Genomic DNA, 25,932 nt, shown 5'->3' on the forward strand with positions numbered 1-25,932 from the left:
TTGTCTACACAAAACCATAAAACTGAGTGACATAAAATCAGATTTGAATACTAGCTTAGCCTGCAGTATTCTTGAATAGCCTGCAGTATAATTGAAAAATTCTCCATCTATAAATTCATTGTGACCCAGTTAAAAGGAAAAATAACATCTGTGTGTGTGTGTTTGAAAGAGAGAAAGAGAGAGAAAGGGCAAGAACAGGCGAGTGGAGGGGAGCACTGACTTAAAAGAATTGATACCAGTATGAATATTTGATATAAATATGAAGAAAACTGCAGAACTTAAAAGCATTCATAGAGCAGCAAATTAATAAAATAGAAAATGACCCAAACACGCAGAGGAATTCAGCTTACAAATAAGGTATCACTTTGAACAAAGGGGGAAAAGACAATACTTGTATTACTTACCCGAATACACAGTTACATATTTTCTTGGCACAACTGAACATTTGGAGCGGGGGAAAAAAATGTATTTTTACCTTCAGTTCCCACAGTAAATGAATTCCAGAGAATTAGAAGACACAAAGATAAACAAATGAAACCATAGATGTAGAAGAAAATATGAGTAAGTTTATTTATAATCTCAGAATGGAGAAGACCCTTTAAAACTGGAAACAAATCCCAGGATCTATCAGGGAAAATAGAGATAAATTGACAACACAAAACTTTAAACTTCCTACATGCCAATAAATAAATGAACCAATAAATAACATCAATAGATGAATAATAAAAAAAAATATTTTCAAGACATAAGACAGTTGTATGTTTGCCTGAATACACAGGCAAATTAATTAAGAAAAAGCCAAGTAACCCATTTGCAAATTGTGTAAAGGACATAAATTTACAAAAATTGAAACTACCAACAGACATTCGAAAAGCTGTTCAACTTCACTCATTATAAAACAAACTAAATCACTATAATATTGCAATATCACTTTTCACCAATTAGACTGAAAAAAAAGTATTATGCTTGACAATACCCATTGCTGAGAAATTGGCACTCTCAACGATATTCTTGGTAGGTGTTTCCATTTTTATCAGTTTTTTGGAAGATCATCTGACAATCTCTACCAAAATGTTAAATGCACGTTGCCTTAAATCTGGCAAATTCCTTTTCCAAATTGGAATTTATACTGAGATATAGTCACAAATGTATGCCAAGATAGAAGTACAAGGATGCTAATTATAGATATGTGTATAAAAATAAAAACTGGAAATACTCTATATGTTCATAATAAAAGACTAATCAAATAAATTATAGCCCCACTGAGATAAATAATGGAATGCTAAGCAGCTATTAAGAAGAATGAGGTCTTTATATGTTTTCATGGAAAGATCTCAAAGATAAAACACTAAGTGAAGAAAGCAAAGGGTCGAGTTCTGTGCATAGCGTGAGTGCCAAGAAGGGACTGTGCCCCCCACTCCAGCTCCCTCCCTTCCTCTCTTCTTTTCAGGAAATGATCCCCCTCCCCAGAGGCTCACTAGTGGTCGCCTGTGAGGAGAGAAAGCAGACAATGTGGCAGGCCATGGCTTTTAGTCTTTCACACGTTTGTATGTGCACATCCTTTCCTTATTATTACTTTTAAAAATGACAGAGTAGTTATTTGGGTGGTCAAAATACAAACTACTTCTAATGTTTTAAAAATGTTTTTCTGTTTAAAATACAAAACCAAAAAGGTTTTTTTATTAACAAAAATATAGTAGGGATAGCAATAAGAAATGAAGCATTCTCTTTAACTATAACACTTCTACTTGTTTCTAAAGACAATTTAATAGGAAAAAGAAAAAAATATTGTGCATTGTTCATCCATCCCATGTAGAACAGATAAACTCTGAGACCGACCCTGCTCCAAATGGCATACTGCTGCAATGCCCTTATTTATCAACTGTATGTTGTAAACAAGGTGTCCTCTCTGAAGCTGCACACACAGGTGCACACACACACACACACACACACACTGAGCACACGCAAACCTCCATCTTCCCCAGTGAAAACAAATCCATGTACATTACCCAGAAATGAGTGAAATAAATGGCTGGAAAAATCTGTGCAATTCCTTTTTCCCTGAAAACCTAACCTTCCCTCATGATATGCCCATTTCAGGGTTAGATGCAAGCTAACCATCCCCAGGAGTTCAGAGCCTTCTGCAGTCCTGAGCTCTGAGCAGTTACTGAATGAAACAATTGAACAGGAGAGAGTTTCTTGTGTCTCCTTCTGATGTTAGTAAAAAATAAGAATGGGAAGAGGCAAAATGACTACTGTCATGTAACTGGGGAACTATGTCACTGTGTAGGTTTAAAATGAACATTTCCCTCACTTTCAAAAGGTACATCTGCAGTGAATTTGCCCATCCAACCAACTTCCTGGGCTGAAGCTGGGATGGACAAGTCGTGGGGAAGCAGATGCCCAAGAGCCAGAAATTGGAGTTTCTGGCCTGCTAGCCTCTCTTGCTCATTATCACTGGGCTGTTGTTCAAGGAAGCCATTGGCCACACCCTCCCCAGTTCCATTCACACAGGGAGTCAAGAAGAGGCTTCAGTCCCTGCCCCTGCCCGTGACACATGGAGAAAAAGCATAGAATACTTTCATTGTATATTGCACATTTGTACCAATCCACACAGTTCTAAGACTACTCAACTCTAGTAAATGTGAAGCATCCAATACATCATTTTTTTGAAAACACACAGATGGTTTAATTTAGCTTTAGCTATTGCATTGGGCTGGTAATTCTAATAGAACTCTATTTGGCCTTTGGGTTTTGCAGAATAGAGCAGACTCACACAACTTCCCAGTGTCTGGGGGCAGCACAGGAAGCTTGGGGGTCGTCTGGGATCTACCTTGACTTGACTGGGTCTGTCCTAGTTCAGAACCAGCACACACCTGTGTCCTTCCTGTTTCCCCTGACAGCATAGCCTGGCAGAAATGAGGTTGGTCAAAGCATAATTAACAAAGCAAACCATGTCTCCCTCTTTCTTCTTTAAAAAGTGGCAACAGTGTAAAACTGTTTCTCTCTACCAGCTGTCTTTGGCAGAGCAAAATAAAATCTGAATTGCAGAAAAACCAGCAGTTAGGTTTTTAGTTTGTTTTTTTTTCACCAATTACTTAAATGGATTTACTGAGTGTGGTTTATTATTACTAGTCGTTTCAATGTAGGTTTGTACACAGACAAAATGTTATGAATTTTTATGTAGATTTTCATGGCAAGTAACATGCAGGCATGCAAAACCAATTGTACAGGCCTCCCCTGGCAGTCCTGAGCTACTCACCCTCTCTAAAGGGCTCACCAGGTGGTGAATCATGGGCAAAATGACCTCTCAGAGGTCCTGCTGACCTCAGGGATGCTCCAAGGATATCAAGTAACCCATCTGAGAGGACTAAACAAAAATGAACTGAGATCCTATTGCTGAATGTAACAAGGACACTGTAACCCACATGAATGATTGACAGCACTAAGGTACACAGGAGTCCTCATGGTGAATGCTGCTGTGGGATTAGCACCCCAGATTCTCCCCAAGCCTACGATGTCACGTCTCTAAAATTTCTACACTTCGGGAACCAAGTCCAAGTTAAGCGAAGTCTTTGGACACAGCCTCGACGAAGTTCGGAGCCGACATCAGGATACCGATGGTGCAGATGATTGTGAAGACGGAGAAGGCCATGAGGCACAGGCGGTCCACCACGCACGCCGCGAATTTCCACTCACTGCAGATGGCCTCGCTCTCGTCCTGGCAGCGGAAGCGGTTGGTGATGTAGCGCACCTCCTCCAGGATCTTGGCCAGGTCCGGGTCCCCCTCAGAGGGCTGCCCGCTGTGCAGGAGGTGCTCGTCGTGCGTGGGGGAGCAGGCCATGCGGCCGCACACGACCCCCGAGTCCGGGGTGGGGGCACAATGCACACCGTCCAGGCCGCGGAAGCCGATGTAGAGCAGGTTGCCATTGGCAGTGGGCGGCCCCGCCACCGCGCTCATCTCCACACTGGCCAGGCTGCAGCGGCGCTGCTTGTGCTGGCAGGCCGGCCGCACCTTGTCCTCCCCTGGCCGCTTCATGCGCAGGAACCACGCGCACCAGTTCAGAAGAATGACTCTGGTCTGGGGAGACAGCAGTCTGTTAGCAGCAGTGGGGGAGCACGCACCTGACCATCCCCACAGCAAGGGGAGCCTATGTACCAGCCCTCCTGCGTGGGCACTAGGGCAGAGGGCCTGCACGCCACCCCAGGTGAGTTCCCCATGGCAGGCAGTGCCAAGGCATTAGTGGTTAAATCAAATGTGATGAGAGAATAAACCCATGCAGAAAACCACCATGGCCACAGCTGGATTCTCTGTGGCCGGCACACTGCATGCAATTGGAGGGAGGACAACCATCCTTAGGAGAGGCCATCTTGGAAGGGGGGTCTTGAGCCGTGTGAACCGGGCCAAGCCCCACGCTCTCTCCCTGTCTGTAACTAGGAACTGTCATACCTAAGTTCCTGTGAGGTACCCCAGTGGGCCACGGTGCTAGGAGATAAAATCACCCTTGGAGATTTTGAATCACTTCACGACCTCTATCAGACACCACGTAAATCCCTAGTTTGAAGCAGCTCACACTGTAATGTTAGATGACTATATCCCTTGGCAACGATGTCAGATGACTGCAAGGCAGGTTCCTCAAGTTGTCTTAATGAGAAGCACTTGCCGAGACAGTCAGTGTGGAACAGAAAATGAAGGTAGGGTACACCCACGATTTGAGAGGTTGTGCGGTGCCAACAGGTGCTAAGTTATCAAGGCATTAATACTTCTGAAGTTGTTTTGGCCTATTTAATGAACAGTATTGTTAGGTATTCCTTAGGGACTCTGTGAAAAAACAAACAACAACAACAAAAAAAAACAAAACCGAAAACGAGACACTGAAGGTGCTATGAACTGAGGAAGTTTGGGAACAACCCATTAGGCCACAGTGAAGACTGAATAAGAGGTTTGTGGGGAAACACTTTGCAAAGTCTACAGCAGGGGCTGGCACACTTCCTTTAAAGGGCCGGGTAGTCACTGACTCAGCTTTGTGGTCCATAAAGTCTCTGTTGCAACCACTCAGCTCTGCCGATGGAGTGCGAAATATGCTATGCCACCATGTAAAAGGAGCAAGCATGGCTTTTTCTAATAAAATTTTACTTGCAAAAGCAGTTGGTAGGCTGGATTTGGCCACAGGGGCCCAAGTTCACTGGCCTTTAGTCTAAAGTGTCCTATACATATACATGCAGAGAAGATGCTAGAGAGGAATCTCTGAGATTTCTTGGTTTTTCCCTCTAAGGGACAAACGGAAGCCATGTGAAACCTCAACCCAGGTTAAAAAAAAATCTTACAAGCCTATTTAGACAATTGTAGGACAAGTGGGCCCTTTCTCTGCAATTATCCACATACTGATTTTAGTTTTGGTTTAGGATTGTAGGCAAATTCTGTCAGCAACACAGCAGGTCCATTTCCCATCTGTAAGTAAAGGCAGTAAGTTGTTAAGTTCATGTCTGTGGTACTTTCTTGGTAAAGATTTTTATGGCATCTGATCAAAGATAACTGCAGTAGACCGGTCAGGAGACAGGCAGTGAAAAGAACAAGGTGGTATAGGAGCAGTTTCACTGCAGCTGTAAATATAACCCTTTGTTTACAGCAGGTGGGTGACACCCCATATACCCCACCAGTGTGGACAAACCTCCAGAACCTGGGCCTCTCTGCAGACCCTGGAGGGTTTTTCTTGATCAGTAAAGAAAAACCAGTGGGGACACATGGCCCATGTGAATCCTCAAGCCAGCTTTGTCCTCTACAGGAGGCTCGTAAGACATGCCATCTCACTTGGGACTCTCAGTGCTCTGAAAAGTGATAATTCCCCCATTTTACAGATAAAGAAGCTGAGGATCAATGAAGCTAATAAATTGGCTCAAAGTCAAAGAGTGAGCATGTCACCTAACCTTTCTAGCCTTCTGCAGCCTCATTTGTAAAAGGGTCTACAAGGATCTCTTCGAAACTCCTGTGACTTTGGCCCAAACCCCATTTGGAAGTCACTGGAAAGCCTAGACCAGAGCTCAAGGGAGCACAGTGGGTAGTGAATGTGTCCAACCCAGAAGCAGCCATGCACACGGAGATCTGGAGAGCTGAGCAGTGCCAGGAGCTTCCGCTATCACGTCGGTTGTGGGGGCATCTGTGCCGTCCCCGGAGGCACATCTTAAGCTAATATGATCTATACCACCAGGCCTATTTTGAATTTCATGGCATGAATCATTAGCTTTCAAGGCTAAAGCATCTCAGAAGATGAAATCTTCTTGGCACTTATCAAGCTGTGCTTGTGACCTCTCTGTTAGGTTATGGTTGTGTTTCTGGCTGTGCAAATGTCACATAATGCCACCGCACTCTTTATCTTCTTCATAGCAACAGATCATAATAAAAGTCCCTTGGAGGCTGTTTATGTTTCAAATATACATGAAAAGAAAGAAAAACACAGTGTGCTATTTAAAATGAGAGATACAATCTTCATAGTTCATTTACAGCCACTGGTTTTAATATAGTCTTGTGCTTAGCAGTGACTAATTAACATATGCTCTTAAGATTTTTCTGGAACCATAAAGTGCTCCCAGGTCATTAAAAATAGTTTTGTGTCTTCATGTCATAATTCCCTTATCTGTGCATCAGTCAAAACATAAGAACTGAGAATGTGTGTTTATATTTTTGCATATGCATAAACACTGGGAGGAAAAACAAGGAATTAATTAACATGGTCATCAGTATTGGTGGTGGAAGCAAAGTGAGAGGCAGAAATCAGAGGATTTCTTTATGTATAAATTTATTTTCACTTTGACTTTTGAAACATGTAAATGTATTACCTATTTCAAATGTATGGGTGGATCGACAGAAAGTATGTTAGGGATACAAGAAAGTCAGTTGAGAATATAAGTGAATGTGTGCAAATTTGTCCCAGCTTTTGAGAGGGAGACCTTCTTAAAACAAGCACACACAAGATCTGTGTGGGAGGCAGCACCATTCTGGGGGCTCACTTTACTGCTGATGCAATGAACTCTGATATAGAGCTGTTACCAGTGTAAGAACTTTCCATGGAGAAGAATCCAAGAGGACATGGTAACTCCATAAAGCCAATTGAACAACAACAACAAAAAAAAAAAGGTCTTTCTTCAGTTAACTTTTGGTTAATTGTAAATTATCACACAGTAAATATTTTTAGAAGGCCCAGGAACTCCCTGTGGCTGGAGGTTGACAAAGTGCGTCGATCTTGGCAGCTGCATTAATGAACCTGTGAGTCCTGGACCCCCTTCTGACCTTGGCCCCAATGTTAATGGGTCTCCAAAGACAGGCTGATTTTGACATGAGAGAGTTCCTTTAGCTCCCAACTGTCCCTAGGCCACAATCTCTGGGCAGGAAGACTGGAGGTTTACAGGCCCTGTGTAAGAAGCACACAGCCCAAGGCATGGTGCTAAGCAGGTGCTGGGAAGGCGGGGCTCCCGCATCAAGGCTGTTATATTCAATCTTTAATTTTCATCTGTTTCCTTGTACCCCATCTTCCTCTCTTCTGGGCACTACTGAATGCATGTATTTTCACACAGCTCACTCTTTTTCCCTCTTTTCACTCATTCTGTGTTGAAGATTCAACCACATGGCTCTGTGCTTATCTTGTCTGTTGCTTCCGATCGCTGCACAATCCTCCACAGTGTACATGCAAAAAGTAGTTTTAAAAACACTGTGGTAACAAAATATACAGAGCAGTCAGTGTGTGAGCCCTGCCCTCCTGGCATGTCGGTGTAGGAGCAGTGCCATGGACCCCGGGAGCATGCTCCCTCCAGCTGTGCTCCACACAGTGATACGCAGATAGGGAAGGTCAGTGAGAAACACAGCTCTTTGTGCAGGAATACCAGCTGTTTGTGGGATTTTTAAATGGGTAAGTCATCCTCAGAGCCTCCTTTGGGAAGGGGCCCAGCTCCCCCTGGGGAGGGCAGGGGAAACGCACCCACTTGGGCATCTTGCCACCGTCGGGGTCGTGGTGGTGGTACTGCAGCACAATCACAGTCACAACCACAGACAGGCCTACGATGATCATGGTGCTGGCGAAGTACTGGGCTGTGGAGAGAGGAGGAGCCGGGTGAGCCCCAGGGGCCCCCCAGGTGGTGTTCTCTGCTGTCAGGGTCTGGGCAGAGAAGGCTGAGAGCAGGACAGGGAAGCCTCCAGGCCTGCAGTCCACCACCCATGTTCCTGGCATGAGAGGCTGCCCAGAGCACCAACATCTGCCTTCCCGACCAGGTGAGTAGCCTCACCTAGCTGACTGCACTTTCATGAACTCTGCCTCCTCCTTTCATAAGAAGAGTTAATAGTTCCTCAGCAGACCGTGACGGAGCTCTTCCTACCGAAAAGCATGTGGACAATTATCAGAACTGCGAACACCTGGACGCTGAGGGTGTGGTCACCACTGTGATAACTGCAGATCACAGGCATGCTCTGGGGGTGTAACAACCGAACCTGGGCATCACCTGGCGGGCTCATCAGGCCTGGCCCCTTAGAACATTAGTGCGGAAAATGAGTATGGCCCCATCTACCAAGAGACACAGCATAGGGGTGGCTGCCAGCTGCCCAGCCTAAATATGAGGTCAGCAGCTGTGACTTTCCAGGCCAAGAAATATCAGCTTCAGCTTGGATGGGTAATGATGCATTTACCCACCTTGACCCAGTTGAGAAGCAGTATGAGGCATGGGGAAAAGTCCCCTTTACCTCCCATCTACGGGCTGCCACCTGTGAGTGGACAGGCCATTCAGCCTCTCTGAGCCTCAGGCTCTTCACCAGTATAACAGGATGGAAATGCCTTCTTTGCAGGGTTGGTGCAGCAATTATATGAACCAAGGGTCTAGGAGAAAGCCTGGCAGGGGAGGCATTCCTTAGTTGACAACTCTGACCATCAACCTTTGGCATGGCTGTCTGCTCAAGGGGGCTGAGCTAAATGCAGAAAGTGTCCTGGCACAGAGGCTAAGTGGATGGCCACATCTGGTTAGACAGGAAGGGACTCACTGTCCTGCAGAGACAAAGAAGTACCTGCACGGATCTGACAGACATAGACATTTGAGACTTAAACTTGGCATCAGACACTTTCAAGAAAGAAAAAGAGAAACAAACCACGAATATTATGGGCTGAACTGTGTCCCCCTGAAATTTGTATGTTGAAGCCTTAACCCCCAGTACCTCAGAATGTGATTATATTTGGATATGGGACCTTTAGAGAGGTGATTAAGTTAAAATGAGGTCATTCCAGTGGAACTTGGTCCTATCTGGCTAACCTTACAACATGCAGGAGAGATTTGGACAGACAAAGGGGCAGCAGGGATGCACACGGAGGGAAAGACCATGCGAGGGGCTTGCAGGAGGGTGGACATCTACAAGCCAAGGAGAGAGGCATCCGGAGAAACCAAACCTGCTACCACCTTGATCTTGGACTTCCAGCCTCCAGAACAGTGAGCAAATATATCTTTGTTATGTAAGCCACCCCGTCTATGGAATTTTATTATGGCAGCCTTAGTAAACTAATACAATGACTTTTGAAGGGATCCAGGGTCAAAGGCCACCACAGCTAAAATCTCAAAAACAGAGGTCAGGGGCCAACAGCATCCCAATCTTCTAAGCATGGGCTATGCATCAACCAAGCCTTTCCCTCTAGGGTCATGGGTCAAGGCAGGGCCTGTCAACTGCCACATTAAGGGTGCTTTCTATTACAAGGCTCTATTGAAAGGACTGTGTTGCAAGGCAGAAAGAACAGGGTTGGCGGAAAGACTGTCAAGTTGAATGGTGGTTCTTCCCTCTCTGGATGATACTAAAATAAATATGACTCCCACAAAGGTTATCATACTAACAGTCTCTCTGATCAATATATTACACATAGAGGGAGTGCCACAAAGAAGAGGCTTGGCTTCTTAGTTTGTGAAGCCTGGGGTATCCATGTAAGGCTCCCCCACGGCTACCCACCCCTTGCTGACCACATAGCACAGTTCTCGGGTGGCATGGGCCAGAAGGAATCATCACAGACTGCATTCAGGCTTCCGACCTCCACCATCAAATAGAGGTAAAGACACGTTCATTAAACCTCACATCCAATGGCAGAATGTTTGCTTCCCAAACTAACTGGCTTGGAGGTCTGTTTCTCTGACCTGAACCCTGGCTGCAGTGGTGAGGGTGCCAGATCCTAACCACTGAGCACCCTTCACATGCTCCTGCTTATTCCAGTCCAGGGGGGAGCACAGCAATGACCAATGCTGTTTCCTGCTTCTGTGGTCCCTCCCTGGGCAGGTCATGCCTTACCTTTGTCTTGACCAAAACATATTTGTCCTATTCACATCCCCTCGCCTGCTTTAACTATCCAGAGACATCAAGTTATCTCAGGAAACAATGCCTAACAGTTGCAACAATGCCTTAAAGAGCTCCTCACATTTTGACAATGGATTTCTGTAAAAACAATGACTCCAGCTAAAATAATGAATCCTTAATGGTAAAATCTCTGGCTCCATCTTAAGTGTGAGGAAAAGAATTATGGGAGGAAAGGGTCATTTCTGCACCTTAAAACCAAAGCTGGACTTAAGACCCAAAGCTGGACTCCCCACCCCCTTACATGTGCCCAGGTGAGCAGAGGCCATGGGTTACTCTGAGTAGTTTTAGCGAGTCATCTTCTCATGGCAGAAAATGGGCTCTGCAGCTCTCCAGGGCCCTGGAGGACAATGCCGTTCTGTGCCTGTGCTAGGACATCCTGGGCACTCTCCAAGCCCATGTCTTTTTGAGGGCCGGATGCTTGCTCACCTATCAGGGGCACTGAGTCGGATGTCGCAGGCATGATCTCTGCCACCAGCAGCATGAAGACAGTGAGAGAGAGAAGAACCGTGATCCCTGCAACACAAACAGAGCAGCACCTGAGAGGCAGACGGTGAGGCCTATATCCCACCTGCCCAACCTGGGACACAAGGGGCTGGTGGGGGAGCGGAGGGAGTGGTCGGTGGCTTTCCTGAAGTGAAGGCATGGTGCTCTGTACATATGGCCATGGGCATTTCCAGGGGTCAGTCCATGGCATTTGCCAGAGTCCCAGAGGAGGCCTGGTGGAGACAAGTTTACAAGCCAGAACTTGAGGACAACAAAAAGTGAATCATTGAACCCAGGGAGTTCTCTCTCGTTTTCTTTACTTCACTAGTATTGAGAAGTAATTTCACGTAGCAGGAAAAAGAAACCATGCAGCCCAAGGACCTGGCGTCTGGTCTTGACTTTGCTGCACTAGCTGTGTGACCTCGGATGAGTCGTTTAACAGCACCCGAGGCTCAAAGTCAGAACATACGAGTTTGAGAATGATTTGTACGTGTACTAAATATGATCTTTAGTAACTCTCAGAGATGTTGAGAAACTCACGTAACCACTCTGAGTTTCCTTATCTTTCCCCGGGCTGATCACAAGGAACACTGGCTAAGCAGTGTACAGATGCAAGCTGAGGGCAGGCTAAACAAGCTGAACTTCTTCCTGTCCACAACCAGGGCTTGCCGGTCACGCCCAAGTAACAGAGTGGGTGGCAGGAGTGGAGAAAGCACAGGCCCGTCAGGCCAGAACACAGTGCTCCCTCCCAGAGCATCCCCAGCCTCTGCAGAGGCTTCAGAGGATGCTAGCATCTCAGGAGGGTGCAACCATCCAGAAAGGGGCCTGTGGTGTCAGGGAGATGTCCAGGCTGGAAGGTCAGCGTACGATGGGCCAAGGAGGCCCTGCACCATCCCTGCGTCTGCAGCCCCAGTGTGCCCTGTAATGTCCACAGTGATTCTCAAGGCAGGGAGGGCCCTATCACCCATCGCAGACTCCCGCCAAAGAGCCAGGCACTTACCGAGGGAGATTTTCTCCCCTGAATCTGCAGGGAGCAAGAAGACAAGGAGGGCCAGCGCAGAGATAAGCACACAGGGGATGAGCAGGTTGAGGCCGTAGTAGAGGGTCCTGCGGCGAATGGTCACCGTGAAGGTGACATCTGGGTAGGGCTCTTTGCAGCACTCATAGAACTTCTCACTCCGCTTGCCTGGGATTCCTCCATGGGGAGGGGAGGAAAGCAACCGTGGTCTGAATAATATTAACCTCTTTGTTCATTTTAAAGGGCATGCAATGCAGAATAGCCAAGGAGTTCATTAAGGGCTAAAAAAACGGCAATTTGAACACATCGGTGTTTGAACAAAACTGGCGTTTGAACAAATCACTGTTTCTGGTTTATTACAGAACTGTTTAGGACTATCTTAGCAGTATTTGAGCAAACTGGAAGATTTTTTTAATGAATTGGAATTACAGGCGTTACAGACTGAGTGGCTGTGTCCTCCCAAAATTCTTATGTTGAGCCCCTAACCCCCACAATGCTGGTATTTGGAGGTGGGGCTTTTGGGAGGTGCAGATTCCGTCATGAATGTGCCCCTCAGAGAGCTCCCATGAACCTTCTGCCATGTGACAACACAGCCGGAAGACAGACAGCTACGAACCAGGAAGCGGTTCTGGCTCCCACCAGACACCGAATCTGCAGGTGCCTTTATGTTGGACTTCCGGCCTCCAGAACTGTGAGAAATTAACGTCTGTTGTTTATAAGCCACCCAGTCTATGGACTAATGTACTAAAACTCCATGATTATAAATAATACATCGTAAGCTTTATACCATTATAAATGTAATTATCGTTTTTCTATTTAAGATCATCAAATATAGGTTCCCCTCAACTACAATTTGCTGTCCAACCTGATTTTAGAAATGGGGAGGATCTGAATTCAGTAGGGATGCCGATACTAGCGCTACTTGTTTAAGTGTGTCCTTACCATAACTGCAAGTTCCTCATACAAAGCACTGAATTTTCTAATTGTTGTTTCTCATCCCAGAGCTCTCAGGAAATTACAGAGAATGCTGCAAGGTGCAATAAATGCTCACACTGAAAAGCAGAGTGGCAAGTCCTGAACTTTTTAAGCTAGCACAGGAATAAAGCAGCCTTTTTCTAGGCTGCTGGTCTCATGCCTTTGCTGGGCTTACCCACAAGGTCCCATTCTCCATTCGGGATATAGCCACTGATATCTGCCTCCTGCATCTGTAGATCCAAGGACCACCCTCCGTAAGACCAGGACCCAAACTTCAGTTTGCAGTGCTGGACATCAAAGGGGAACCAGCGCACGTCGATGTAGCAGGAGCTCTTGAATATACCTATATGGGCAGCAGGAAGAGCTGGAAGACTGAAATGGGAGCTGACTGAGATGTACTTTAAATACATAATAGTCACACATTGTTAGTAGGCATGTGAATTGCTGCAGCCATTGTGGAAATGGTATGGAGGTTCCTTGGTGAATTAAAAATAGAACTATCACATGACCCAGCAATCCCACTTCTGGGTATATATCTAAAGGAAGCAAGATCACTATATGGGAGAGATATCTGTACTCCCATGCTCACTGCAGCATTTTTCAAAAATAGCCAAGTCTCCTTGATGTATGAATAGATAAAGAAAGAGAAATCAATCATATATATATATATATATATATATACCCCCCACACACACGTTCACATATGTAATCACTATATAGATGCTATATATACACTATACATATATCCGTATATGTATATATATCAAATATCACTATATATACACACACATATACATGCACACATATTCATACAATAGACTATCATTTAGCCTTAAAAAAGATGGAAATCCTGCCATTTGCAATAGTATGAATGAACCTGGAGGACATATGCTATGTGAAATAAATGAGAGAAAGACAAATACTTCTGTATGGTATCACTTATATGTAGAATTAAGAAAAAGGCCTCATAGAAACAAGGAGTAGAATGGTGGTTGCCAGGGGCTGTGGGGGTGGAGAAATGGAGAGGGGCTGGTAAAAGGTACATACATGGTGGATACGTTCAGAAGATCTAAGGTACAGCATGGTGACTATAGTTAGTAAAACTGTACTGTATATTTAAAATTTGCTGAGAGAGCAGGTATTAAGCATTTTCACCAAAAAAAGCAAAAAAGTGACTGTGAGGTGATATATATTATTTTAGATATGTAATAATGTAATATAAATATAATTAACTATATAATAATTTGCAGAAATAATTTCACAGTGTATACATATATTAAGTCATCACACTGTCATTTTAGATATATCACAAATTCATTTGTCAACTATACCTCAAGAAACCTGGGAAAATAAATAAATAAATAAATATATAACAATCCCTTGGTCTCTATCCTCATATGCTGTTCATAATATGCAACATCCACCCTTCATGGAGTGAAAAATTTATCAGCCTGATTAAGTGTGACTGAATTAGATACATTATTGATGATGTTGTGCATGTCGTTTTGGTCAGTCTTCGTGTTCCTATCTTTCCGGCCCACTCTCGCTCTCTTCAAGAGGAAGTGATGTGGGCACCAGAGCCTCTTAACTGTAAGGACTTCAGCTTGTCCTGCTCCTCCAAACTGCAGCCAGACCTGTCCAGAACAAGGTGGGTCTTTTTTTGGAAAATCCAGAGAAAAGAATCTCTTTTTTCTTTTAAAATTCAAAGATAACATCAGCGTGCTCTGTTGAAGACTATTCTGAGGGATTTCTGTGCAAAGATTAGAAATTCTACAAACCTGCTCTTACCATGAATGCACATCATCAAACTCTAAATAAGGGAATAGCAAAGAATGTAAAAAAACCCCAAGGAAGTTGGTAAAAATGATGAAGGGCTTATTAGAAACAGAATCTGAAAGGTGTGTGTGTGTGTCGTAGGGACAAGGTTGGGCGTTTTTCCTTAGGTTGAATATTGGGAAAATACTTGGTTATTTAGAAACACACGTGGAGGATAATTGTAACTAGTCTGAATTCTAGATTAAGAATAGAACAAGGACCGATAGGTTTCACTGAAGAGTTAGTGCTTGGACACAAGCAAGTTTCCACTGAAAAAGTGATTCCAGTCTAGTTGGAAATCAGTTTTCCACCAGGTCACAGAGAAGAGACCAGAGATGCCCACTCTAGCAGTCTATGCCCATGTGCTCCTCCCTGCCCAGGAAGATGGGAAGGCGGTGGAAGGCACAAATAACTAAATGTCCAAGTACTCTCTGGGGCAGGGCAGGCACTCTGTAAGTTTCTGCTACTTAAAGAATGAATAGAAAAAGGGACTCAACAGCCTTGCAAACATGGACCCCCGACTTCCAACCAAATTGGGGAAGGAATATAAATTTCCTGTCCCCTTGAGTTCCTTCAAATAGGACTTGTAGCATTACATGAAATGCTCATAGGAATCTGGACTCCATTACTAGACTAGATTCCCCCAACCAGTACTGCTTGTAGAAAATGTAACTCTGCACCTGAATTATTCTATTTCTATGAAATCGCCAAAGAGAATCTCTGGAGACAAAAACGTCAGTATTTGCCTGGGGCTGGCTCTAAGGAAGGGATTAATTGCAAACAGGCCAAGAGGGATCTTTTTGGAGTGATGGAAAATGTTCCAACACTAGATTGTGGTAATGCCTGCACAACATTGTGAATTTACTAAAAATGACTGAACCCTGCAATGAAGTGGGTGAGTTGCACACTGCAATAAAGCTGTTAAAAAAATAAGAATATGAAACGGAACAAAAATTGTCAGCTCATAACCAGGTCTCTATTTCAAAACTTGCACCAGAATGCTCTTTCCGCCTGTGCTCAGTTCACAGGCGGAGCAGCCTCCCAGGGCAGTTGTACACAACTCCAGGGCCCAGGCGTGCTGTCCAGGCCAGACAGCTCCACACAGCTCCTGACAATGTAGGGGAGACTCCCACAGTCAGCGCACAGTGTGTCCCTTCCTGACCTGGCTCCTGGGGCCATGCAGGCCAGGACATAGGAACAGAGCCCCCAGAGGGCGCTGCAGCACACACGGTGGCTCCGGGCTCAGGAGTGGTGCTCCCGTAGCTGAAAATAGCCTCAGGCTTCAAAACAATCCACAAAACGCTATTACTCTACACTGATGGCTACTGGAGGTCATTTTCTAAAACAGCCCTCATAACAGAAGCTGCACCTTAAGGCCTGGTGAATAAGGACATACATGATGGAAGGCCTGCCCCAGGGCCCCAGTCTGCAGGGGGCCTGCTGTTAGGCAGAAAGCACGCTTAGCCTGCGGAAGGGGAGTAAGAGCTGTGGGAAGCAGGGGCGCTAAGACAGAAAACCTGAAAATCTGGAGTTCTTCAATCTCTACAAACATTACTGGGAAGTATCTGCCTTTGATGGGTTCAATCCTCTCACATTCACTTATTGACAGGTGGGCCAGGCACCTGCCTGATCAATGGTGGCCTAAAGCGAGAAGTACAGAATCTGCCCATGGGATGCTTATCATCTGCTGAGGAGAAAACAACATGTAAACAACAACCCAGAAGGCTAGTCAGCTTCTCTGTGTGCTGCGAGATGAATCAGAAGGTGTGAGACTGAGGCAGAGAGCTGGAGGGGGGGGTGTACGTGAGTGCGTGTGGGTGAGACAGTGTGTGATGAGTGTGGAGCTGCGTGGGGGGGTGTGCGTGTGCATGTGTGGTGTACGGTGTATGGCGTGTGTGTGTGTATTGGTGGTGAGGTAGGAGGGAAGCTGGAGATTGCCTGGGAGCAGGAAGTTGAACAGTTGCTTTGTGGGAGAGATAATCCTAGAAGAGAACATGTAAAAAATCATCTAAAAGACTTATAAATATCTATTAATATCCACATGCCTCAAGGCCATAAAAGCCGTGCTTTCCATGCTCGGATTACTCTGAGCGGCCAAGGGCCCAGTGACCTGACAGAAGTGATGGTGGCAAAGGCGCCAGCCCCAGGAAGAGGTTAACCATCAGCTGGTTGAGAGGGGGAAGAGGAGCTCATGTAGGCCTAAGTCACTAATGAGCTCCCCTTTGAAGCCACTTATCTTGAGTCTCACACACAAGTGCTCTTTAATGCGCACACTCAAGAAGCCGCCCAGCAAGTTCCCCATCTCACCTCCAGAACCTTGGGGGCAGCACCTGCTGAGATACACAGTCTGGAGGGAAGGAACGGGACTGGCTGAACTGGAGAGAAACCAGCCTGGGCACTTGCCCTGCAGGCTGTGGGGAGAGCTGGAAATGGCCTGATGAGGGAGGCTCACTGTGGCTGAGGATTAATTTTAAAAACATACAACAGACAATAAGGGAACATGACACACGTTGGCAAAGACAACTGCAGCCACGACCCCAAGGCAAGAAAGGGGGAAGATGCTCCTGCCACATTCAGGAGCTATGTGTTAGCACAGAGGAGGAGAAAACAGGACAGGATGGGGCTGAGCAGGGGCAAAGGATGCCCAGGGCAGAGCCAGGCCACCACTCATGTAAGCACAGTCCCCCAAACTTGCTGAAACTGTGTCACTGTAGGAGGACAAAGGACATGGGTCTTACCTGGAGGGATATACTGGCAATACCCGGAAGAATTCACTAGCACGTTGGTGTGGAATGTGGCATCGAATCGCTCATCAGCACTAGAAACAGGAAAGGACTTTGTGAATTGTGCTGGCAGGCAGTGCATTTCCTGAGGCCCTTAGGTTGGCCGTGCCTACAGTTGGAGCAGCTCTGAGAGGTGCTCCTGTATGCCTGGACCTGAGAGAACCACCTGCAGGGGGCTTGGGAGATCTGGGCACAGGTTGGAAGGGGCTAATGTCCACCCCCAGTTCATAGGAACTGTCATTTTTTTCATATAAAACAAATTTCTTAGCAAGAGTAAAACCAAGACAGTTTAGGAGGACCTCAACAAGTGAGAAATGTCAATCTGTCTGCAGGAGACAGAGAGCGGGTGGGAGCCCCAGGGGAGCAGGGGTGTCGGCAGGTGGGCCAGGCACCTGCCTATCTTCAGAGCTCTAGCTCCTACCTCTTGGATGACCCAAATGCCTGGCTGGTGCTTAACAAATACATCTTGAGTGACAAAAGCTGCAAGTGCAGGGGGGAGCTGGGCCCCAGCAGGGCCCCTGTGGGGTCCCGGGCTCCGTGATCAGCGATGACAGGAAGGACGACAGTGAAGACAGCAGAATTGGCTACATTTTAGATAAATGCACACCGGCCCCCTCCCGGGCCCATGTTCAGAACCTCCTGCAGTGTAGAGTTGCCACCTTGAATAAAGTGTTGGGGGGTAGGCAAAACAGGAAGAAAGAGCAACAATCAAAGCCAACAGCTCTTACTGTCTATGTCTGTTATTTTCTGTGTTCTGATGCCTTTGACATCTGGGCCTTGCTGACACTGTAAGAACTACCTGCCCCCAGGTCAGTAGTTCCTAGAGATAGTAAACAACCTGCTCATGAGCACCTCCCATATACACACCAACCATTCCAGAGCCCTCACCTGAAGCACACCTTTTACCAGGGTCTCACCCTCTGGACACCACCTCTCTGCTTTAATCACCCCAGAACCAGGTACCAGACAACTAGGGACAGGCCCCTAGGCCACAGAGCCCACTGAAAATTACTGAGACCAGCCAATCCTAACCCAGCTCATGCTGCCTCACCAGTTCCTCTCTGGGGAAACCACACAAAGGCCCCTGCCCATGGCTCCGCCGCACCCCATCTCCTGGCCAGCCCTGGTGCTCCCTCAGGTGTGCCTGCATGGTGCACCATGCCTCTGTTTCTAGGGAACGGTATGATAAACATCTTCCTTCGTGACAGTCTTTCTGTTATCTGCATGTCTTACAATACCTGATTACAACAAATCCTGGGTATCCTTAAAATCTGGCCCCACATATAAATAAAAGTAAACTACCTCAAAAACAGGCATCCAGTCAAGGTGCTGGCACTGCAGAGTTAAGTTGCCCTCATTTTAGCCGCTGGGGATGTGTGTAATGACTGCCTGAGGCGGCCTTCCTTATTCCTGAAGTCCTCCAGATGGGAAACCAGAATCACAGGATACTGAGATCAGCATTCAGTGTGAGCTACACAATCAAGCAGACACACACACACGCACACACACACAAACAAATCAAAGAGTCAATGAGGGGAATGAAAAATTACTTCCCAGAAAAGCAATTATCCTCACAAAAATGCAAAAGGATGCTCATTTAGAAAAATAAACAGTACCATGGAAGTTAAAAATATGACTTATGAAATAAATTTTTATAAATGGGTGGGAAGCTTGGCTGATAAGAATCACAGAGATGAAACACAGGACAGAAAGGATGAAGGCCTCAGCGTCCAAGGCCTGGGGACCTCAACAGGAGCTGCGGAGACAACAGCAGAGTCGGAGGGAGGGAATCACCAAAGACATCACACGGAGACATTCTGGAGCTGAAAGAACCCCCAGAACAGGAAGGCAAAGAAAGGTGTTTTCAAGAACTCTGAGGCTTCAGAGAGCTTATTTCCCATGTATATGTTCTTGGTTGTGGGCTTGAGGGTCAGCTTCTGAAAAATGAGGGTGAATACTGAGAAAGATCACATATACTTTTGGCCTGAGCCTAGAGATCAAGAGAAGGGATTTCTATGATGAGCTGTGCAGCAGGCTGGGAAAGGCGGCGTCGGGCAGGGGGTCCAAATTACAGTAGGAGTCTCTGTGGAGAGTGCAGGGGGTTCAGAGTGATGGAGAGGGGAAATGACAAGCTGCAATACACCAGGGTTTTCATTAAGGACACATTTCTTTTTTTTTAAATTCTTGTAATAAGAAAGATAAAAGGCAACAGAAACTCCAGGAGAAAACTGGACAAAATTGCCATGGCTTAAATATGAAACAAACATGTGAGGCTTAAAGGAAGAACAGGAGGAAGACTAAGCCATCATAAAAGATCGATCCTTGAAGATGAAGCACACCCACCTCCTTCCAAGCACACACTGGGAAAGAGAGAAGAGGATGTGGGCTCAAGATGTAAATATTCTTTGCTTGACTGCAGTCTGTACCTGACTGCCTTAATGAGTCACGTTATACACAGTGACTGAGCACAAAATAGCTGAAAACGTGGACCTTAACTCACTCTTGACAGTACCATGATTTTTAAACCAGGCTCTCTGGAACCCTGAGATTCCGTGGAAGTGCTCTGATCTGTCTACAAATGTCAATTCCAACATCTTATTTTCCTTGTATTTGAAAATGCTAATGATAGAAATTTAAACACACTCAAAAGGTTGTTTACAAAATCTGAACTCTTTAGATACGACCGTGGATTAATTCATGGGGCCCATTTAACTCCTGTTTGGGTAGAAGTTGAACTAAAACTTCTCTTGCTACAAATGTGAATGTGCACGTGTTTGAACCTTTGGTTTATGAGTCAGCCAGCAAGCCTTTAGTTTTACTGCTCTTTTTAAAAACCCACACCCGAGCCTGCCGCCCAGCACAGAGCCTGAGCCTGTCTTGGCACAGGTAGGTTCCTGCCACAGTAGCAGCAACAGCACGAAGCATGTCATGACCCATGGCACAGTTTTGCCTGAGTCTAGATTCCTTCTTGTCTGATTTTTATATTTATAATAAAAGTTGTGGGCATGTTAGTTCAATAATTCAATTCTGGAAGACAGAAAAAAAAAATTCCTCTAAACTCTTCCTCCTTCCATTTGGATCAATTGAAGAGACTCTTGAGATCACAAGACAAATGGGTAAAAACAAGATAAAAATCTAGCAGCAATGGCTTACCTGTGTGACTCAGTGATTTCTGAATACAGTTAAAACTAAAACAGACTATTGAGATAAATGGAACTGTAACACTGTCATCATTATAAATACCCAAATCTTAATAATCATTTCGGCAGTTTTTGAGTTGTCATTTTATACATAAATGATATAAAAGTAAACTCTTCTCGATAATTGTGTGCTAATACGACTTTGCTGTGGCCATTAGGGCTGGAGATAAGGTTTGTTTGAAAAAGGGCCATGCTGCTAAAAACAGCTCTCCAAGGCAGGGAACGAAGTCTGCATGACATGTGTGGCCAAAACCCTGCAATGCCCTTGAGGGGACAGTCTCAGTGCTGTTTGCACACTGCCTGGTACTGTGCACACGCAGTGACGTCCAGCAGCTGCTGGCTGGGAGCCCAGGAGGCCAGGCACTCGTGCAGCCTCGCAGCCGGCAGACACTGACCTCGGTGGAAGCCAGGAGGGTCCACAGGACTCTGTCCACTCCTCTTTCTACTCTGGTGTGCCTCTGAATCTGGTGTGCCTCTGAAACTTTCTCTATTAAATAGTTTGAAAATGGTCAAATATATCAGTACTTTTTCTTGACTACTGGGAGACATGGTGCACCTGCGGGGTCCTTGACGCTTCAGGCACGTGGCCCCTTCACCCCCTGTGACAGCCCCCGTCTCCAGAGGCCTCAGTCCTTTCCCAGCCAGCCATGGATGGATGAGCTTGCTCCTGCTGGGAGGACAGCTCTGGGCCCACCCTGACCACAGATGGGGCGACAAGGACAATGGGGCCCTGGCCGCTGAAAAGTGACCGTGGAGAGGAGGAAATGTAGCTCACATATCCGGGATCCAGGCCCTGTGTCTTGAGTTGGGTGGTCAGGGAAAAAGTGCATCTCTAATGATGGGAAGAACACAGAGGAAAGGAAGATGGGTGAGTCCCCAGCAGAGGGCATGGTCTGGTCACACACCTGGAGATAAGCTGGCATAAAGGGGGCTTCATGAGGGTGTGGTGTGCCTGGACCATGGAGTGAATAAGCTATTGCCCCCAGCAGGAAGGCCAGAACGGGGCTTGGGAGAAAACCACGGGTGGCTGCCTGTAGAGTCTGGGACTCAGTCTCTATGGGATCATGAACTGTGCTTTCAGACATCAGTAGAGGCACAGGCAAACATGGGGGTCTAGACTCAAACCCTGCGGCTCTAGACTTAGATTCCTCCCTGTTCCCCATCCCCAGAGTGTCACTTAGTACCTGGTCCTGGCCCTGGAAGCAGAGCCCACGGCTCCCAGCTCACTGCAGTGCTGACTGCCACTGCTGAGCGTGGAGGGTCTCAACCCCAAACCAGGGAAGAGAAAGTAACATTGCAACCCACAGAAACAGAATCTTCTGACCCTGGAGTCTAGCTGTTGGCATCCTGAGAGAGAAGAACAGGGTAGCCAGCCATCAAGGAAGCCCAAAAAGACCAATCCCCAACAGGACACATGCTCACCAAAATTAAACTCTGCATACAGGTAGGTAATGCTGAAGGATTAGGGGAAAAAAAATCCATTGTGCTGCTGCAGGGAGAAAAAGACGCATGTGGGCTCTTGAGGTCTGTAATAACAAGGTCTCGTGTGCAGCAGGTCCCGTTCTCACTGAGCTCACATCATCCTTGAAAGACAACGAGAGGGTAGGGCAGAGGAGATGAAATGATCTTCATTATTCTCACCACAAAAAGGAAATCATGATTATGTGACATGATGGAGGTGTTAGCTAACACTACAGTGGTAACCATATATGTGTAGCAAACTGACACAATGGACGCAATAAACTTATACAATGTTATATGGCAATCATATCTCAATAAAAATAATAAAATAAAAAATATTGGAAGGAAAAAGGCAATAAAGAAGAAAGAGGAAGCCCATTTATCTCAAAAGACAGTGTTTTCTAAGGTGACGTTTATTTTAAATCTCTTTAGAAATTAAAAAAAGTATGTCTAGATTTCAGAGGGAAAGAAGTCTTTTTCTTAAAAAATAAGAATTCTGGTTCAAAAGAAAGTTGTAAGTCCCCTTTCTGGGCATTTTTATTTAGTTCTGTATTTTATTCTAAAATGCTACGGGTCTATAACCAGCAATGTGGCTGGTCACAGTCCATGACCAAAAAGTCTTGAACTGAAATTTCATGGTCATTTCTACCCGCTGGAGTCCAAGGAGGCAGATACCTGGGCATCGGCAGGAGGCTTGCAGAGTCCTTCAATGTTTTCTTTATCTACAGAGTATATGTTAAATGGCAGCACATTTTATCACTACAACAAAATGGAAACGCTGGCATTGGGCATGGCAAGTCCCTCAGTTTTGTTCTTTTGTTTAAAAACTGGCTTACCTGTCCTGACGGTTTACTCAGTGTAAATTTTAGAATCCACTTGTCTGATCCTGTGAAGGCTTTGTTGATACTTTGGTTGGAGTCACAGTAAATTTACAGACTAGTTTAGGAGATTTTGACATCTTTATGGTATTTAATTGTCTGAGAAATAAATATGCCATTACTTATCATTTGCTTTGGTCTTCCTTTGATTTGTTTGATACTTCTTAGTAACATAGATATTGGAAACAAAATTTGTTAAATTACACTTCCTAATTGTTGCAAGAGTAAAGAAATACATTCAATGTTTATATCTGTCTTATATCAAACTTATTTTGCCTAGATAGACTTTAAGGGTTTTTTGATATTAAAAAAAATCTATGGATGATGTTAATTTAGAATATTCCTTTCAAATGCTTATATTTTTACTCTTTTACTTTTCTTACTATTTAAACTCATCCTATAATTAAGATATTTTTAAAAAGTGAGACTATAGGTATCCTTATTTTGTTTCACATAAAGAAACTTCTAACGTTTCAGTATTAAGTGAGCTTTGGGTAAAGACCTTGTATCAGGTTATACAAGTTTTCTTCTGTTTCACAAATGGGTAAATACTATCTATTGATTTTTCTCCAACTACCAAGATGATCATATGATTTCTCTTCTTCATTTTGTTAATAGGATGAATTATATGAATGGGTTTTTCTAAAGTTAAACAAAATTTGTGTTTCTAATAGAAAACTAAATTTGCTAGAATTTGTTTTCTGAATTACTATTATATTTAGTGAGCTACTACTTTAAGATTTACATGTGTATATTCATAAGTGACACTGTATGCTAGGTGGGACTTGACTATAAAACCTAAAACCTACCTTTGCAAATTTCTTTTTTAAAACATTGATCAAGAAAATAAAAAAGTAAGCTTCAGACTGGGAGAAAATATTTGAAAAAGATGTATCTAATAAAGGACTGTTACCCAAAATACACCAAGAACTCTTAAAACTCAACATTAGGAAACAACCCAATTTAAAAATGGGCCAAAATCCTAAATAGACACCTCCACAAAGAAGATATACAGATGGCAAATGAGCCCATGAAAAGATGCTCCATATCATATGACATTAGGGAAATGCAAATTAAAACAACAAGATACCACTGCACACCTCTTAGGATGGGCAAAATCCAGAACACTGACACCAAATGCTGACATGAAAGGATAGCAACAGGAACTCTCATTCATTACTGAAGGGAATGCAAAACAGTACAGTTATTTTGGAAGAGAACTTGGCAGTTTCTTACAAAACTAAACATACTCTTACCATCGAGTACAAAAATCAAACTCCATGGTATTTACCCAAAGAAGTTGAAAGCTTATGTCCACATAAAAATCTTCACATGAATATTTACAGCAGCTTTATTCATTATTGCCAGAACTTGGAAGCAACCAAGCAGGTGAATGGATACATAAATTGTGATACATCCAGACAATGGAATATTATTCAACCTTGAAAAGAAATGAGTTAGTAAGCCACAAAAAGACATTACTAAATAAAAAAGGCCAGTGTGAAAGGGCTGCATACTGTATGATTTCAACTATATGGCATTGTGGAAAATGCAAAAGTATGGAGACAGCAAAAAGATCAGTGACTATTAGGAGTTGAGGAGAGGCAGGCGTGAATAGGCACAGAGGATTTTTAGGGCAGTGAAACTATTCTGTATAATAATATGATAGCAGATACACATCATTAATTCTTGTGTCCAAATCAATAGAAAGTACAACACAAAAGAATGAACCCTAAGAAAACTATGGACTTTAGGTGATAATCATGTATCAATGTAGGTCCATCAACTGTAGCAAATGTACCACTTAGTACAGATGCTGATAATGAGGGAGGTTGTATATGTGGGATATATGGGAAATCTTTGTACCTTCCACTCCATAATGCTGTGAACCTAAAACTGCTCTAAAAAATGGAGTCAATCTTTAAGAAATATATATTGATTCCATTTTCTTGTCTATTTGTCTATTTTGTCTATAACCAGCTTATATTTTTTCTAGAAAAAATAAATTCTGGCTCCAAATTTATTGGTCTAATGTTTCCCATAATATTCTCACAATTTTTTAAATGTCTGTCTGTAGCTATAAACCCCTTTTTTAAGTTTTAGTTTGTATGCTTTTTATTTTCTCTTTTTTAATTTTTTTTTACTGAAGTATAGTAGATAGACAGTATTATATTGGCTTCAAGTATACAGCATATGATTCAACAGTTATATACATTATTAAATCCTCCCCCCAACTAGTGTAGTTACTATCTGCCAACACAGAAAGATGTTACAGAACTACTGATTCTATTCTCTATGATAAACTTTCATCCCTGTAACTAATTTATATTATGATTGAGATTTATTTTCTTGATAATTATTCCCTGAGGAATGTTAATTTTATGAGTTCTTTTAAAAACCAACTTATTCCTTCTTGGTTTCTATTTTTTCTTTTTTTTTATTTAATAAATTTCTACTATTATTTTTATTCTTCCATTTATTTTTTTTTCTAACTTTTTGAGATTGGTAATCAACTCACAAATTTTTCTTTCTAAATCTTTTCTAATGTAATCACGTCAGGCTATGTATTTCTCTCTACATATGTATATACATGCATTCTCACACACACACTAAAGTTTTATTTTTAATTCACATTTTTGTATTTAGTTCTCCAGATAATTATTTCTTAGTAGAACAAAGATATATTTATTTCTGTATCTGTATGTCTATCTCCAACTAAATCTATATATTGGATCAGGTTTGTAAATGGTGTAGTTCAAAACTTCTATATCCTTATACATTTTTTCCCTTCTTCAACTATCAGTAACTGAAAGCAGTACATTAAAATCTTCTACCATGATTATGGATTTATCTGCCAAATTTTCCTCATTTGTTTCAAAGCTATTTTATTAGATGCATACATATGAGATATGTTACTATATAGTCTTAGAAGTTGTTTCTCTTTTATCAT

The 25,932-nt window shown here is 44.0% G+C and overlaps 1 protein-coding gene across 1 annotated transcript in view; it reads right to left on the reverse strand.

Moving 5' to 3' along the window:
* Positions 1-557: 557 nt before the first annotated feature.
* Positions 558-25,932, reverse strand: part of CHRNA7 (cholinergic receptor nicotinic alpha 7 subunit) — a 102,528-nt gene continuing 77,153 nt past the window's right edge. The window contains exons 5-10 of the mRNA XM_036878730.2: positions 17,399-17,478; positions 13,021-13,188; positions 11,853-12,047; positions 10,796-10,882; positions 7,974-8,083; positions 558-4,081 (exon numbers count right to left, since the gene is read on the reverse strand). Of these exons, the coding sequence (XP_036734625.1) occupies positions 3,563-4,081; positions 7,974-8,083; positions 10,796-10,882; positions 11,853-12,047; positions 13,021-13,188; positions 17,399-17,478 (1,159 nt within the window). The 3' untranslated portion in view covers positions 558-3,562. The remainder of the gene's footprint in view (positions 4,082-7,973; positions 8,084-10,795; positions 10,883-11,852; positions 12,048-13,020; positions 13,189-17,398; positions 17,479-25,932) is intronic.

The sequence above is a fragment of the Manis pentadactyla genome, chromosome 18 (genome assembly GCF_030020395.1).
Source record: "Manis pentadactyla isolate mManPen7 chromosome 18, mManPen7.hap1, whole genome shotgun sequence".
Classification (NCBI taxonomy): domain Eukaryota; kingdom Metazoa; phylum Chordata; class Mammalia; order Pholidota; family Manidae; genus Manis; species Manis pentadactyla.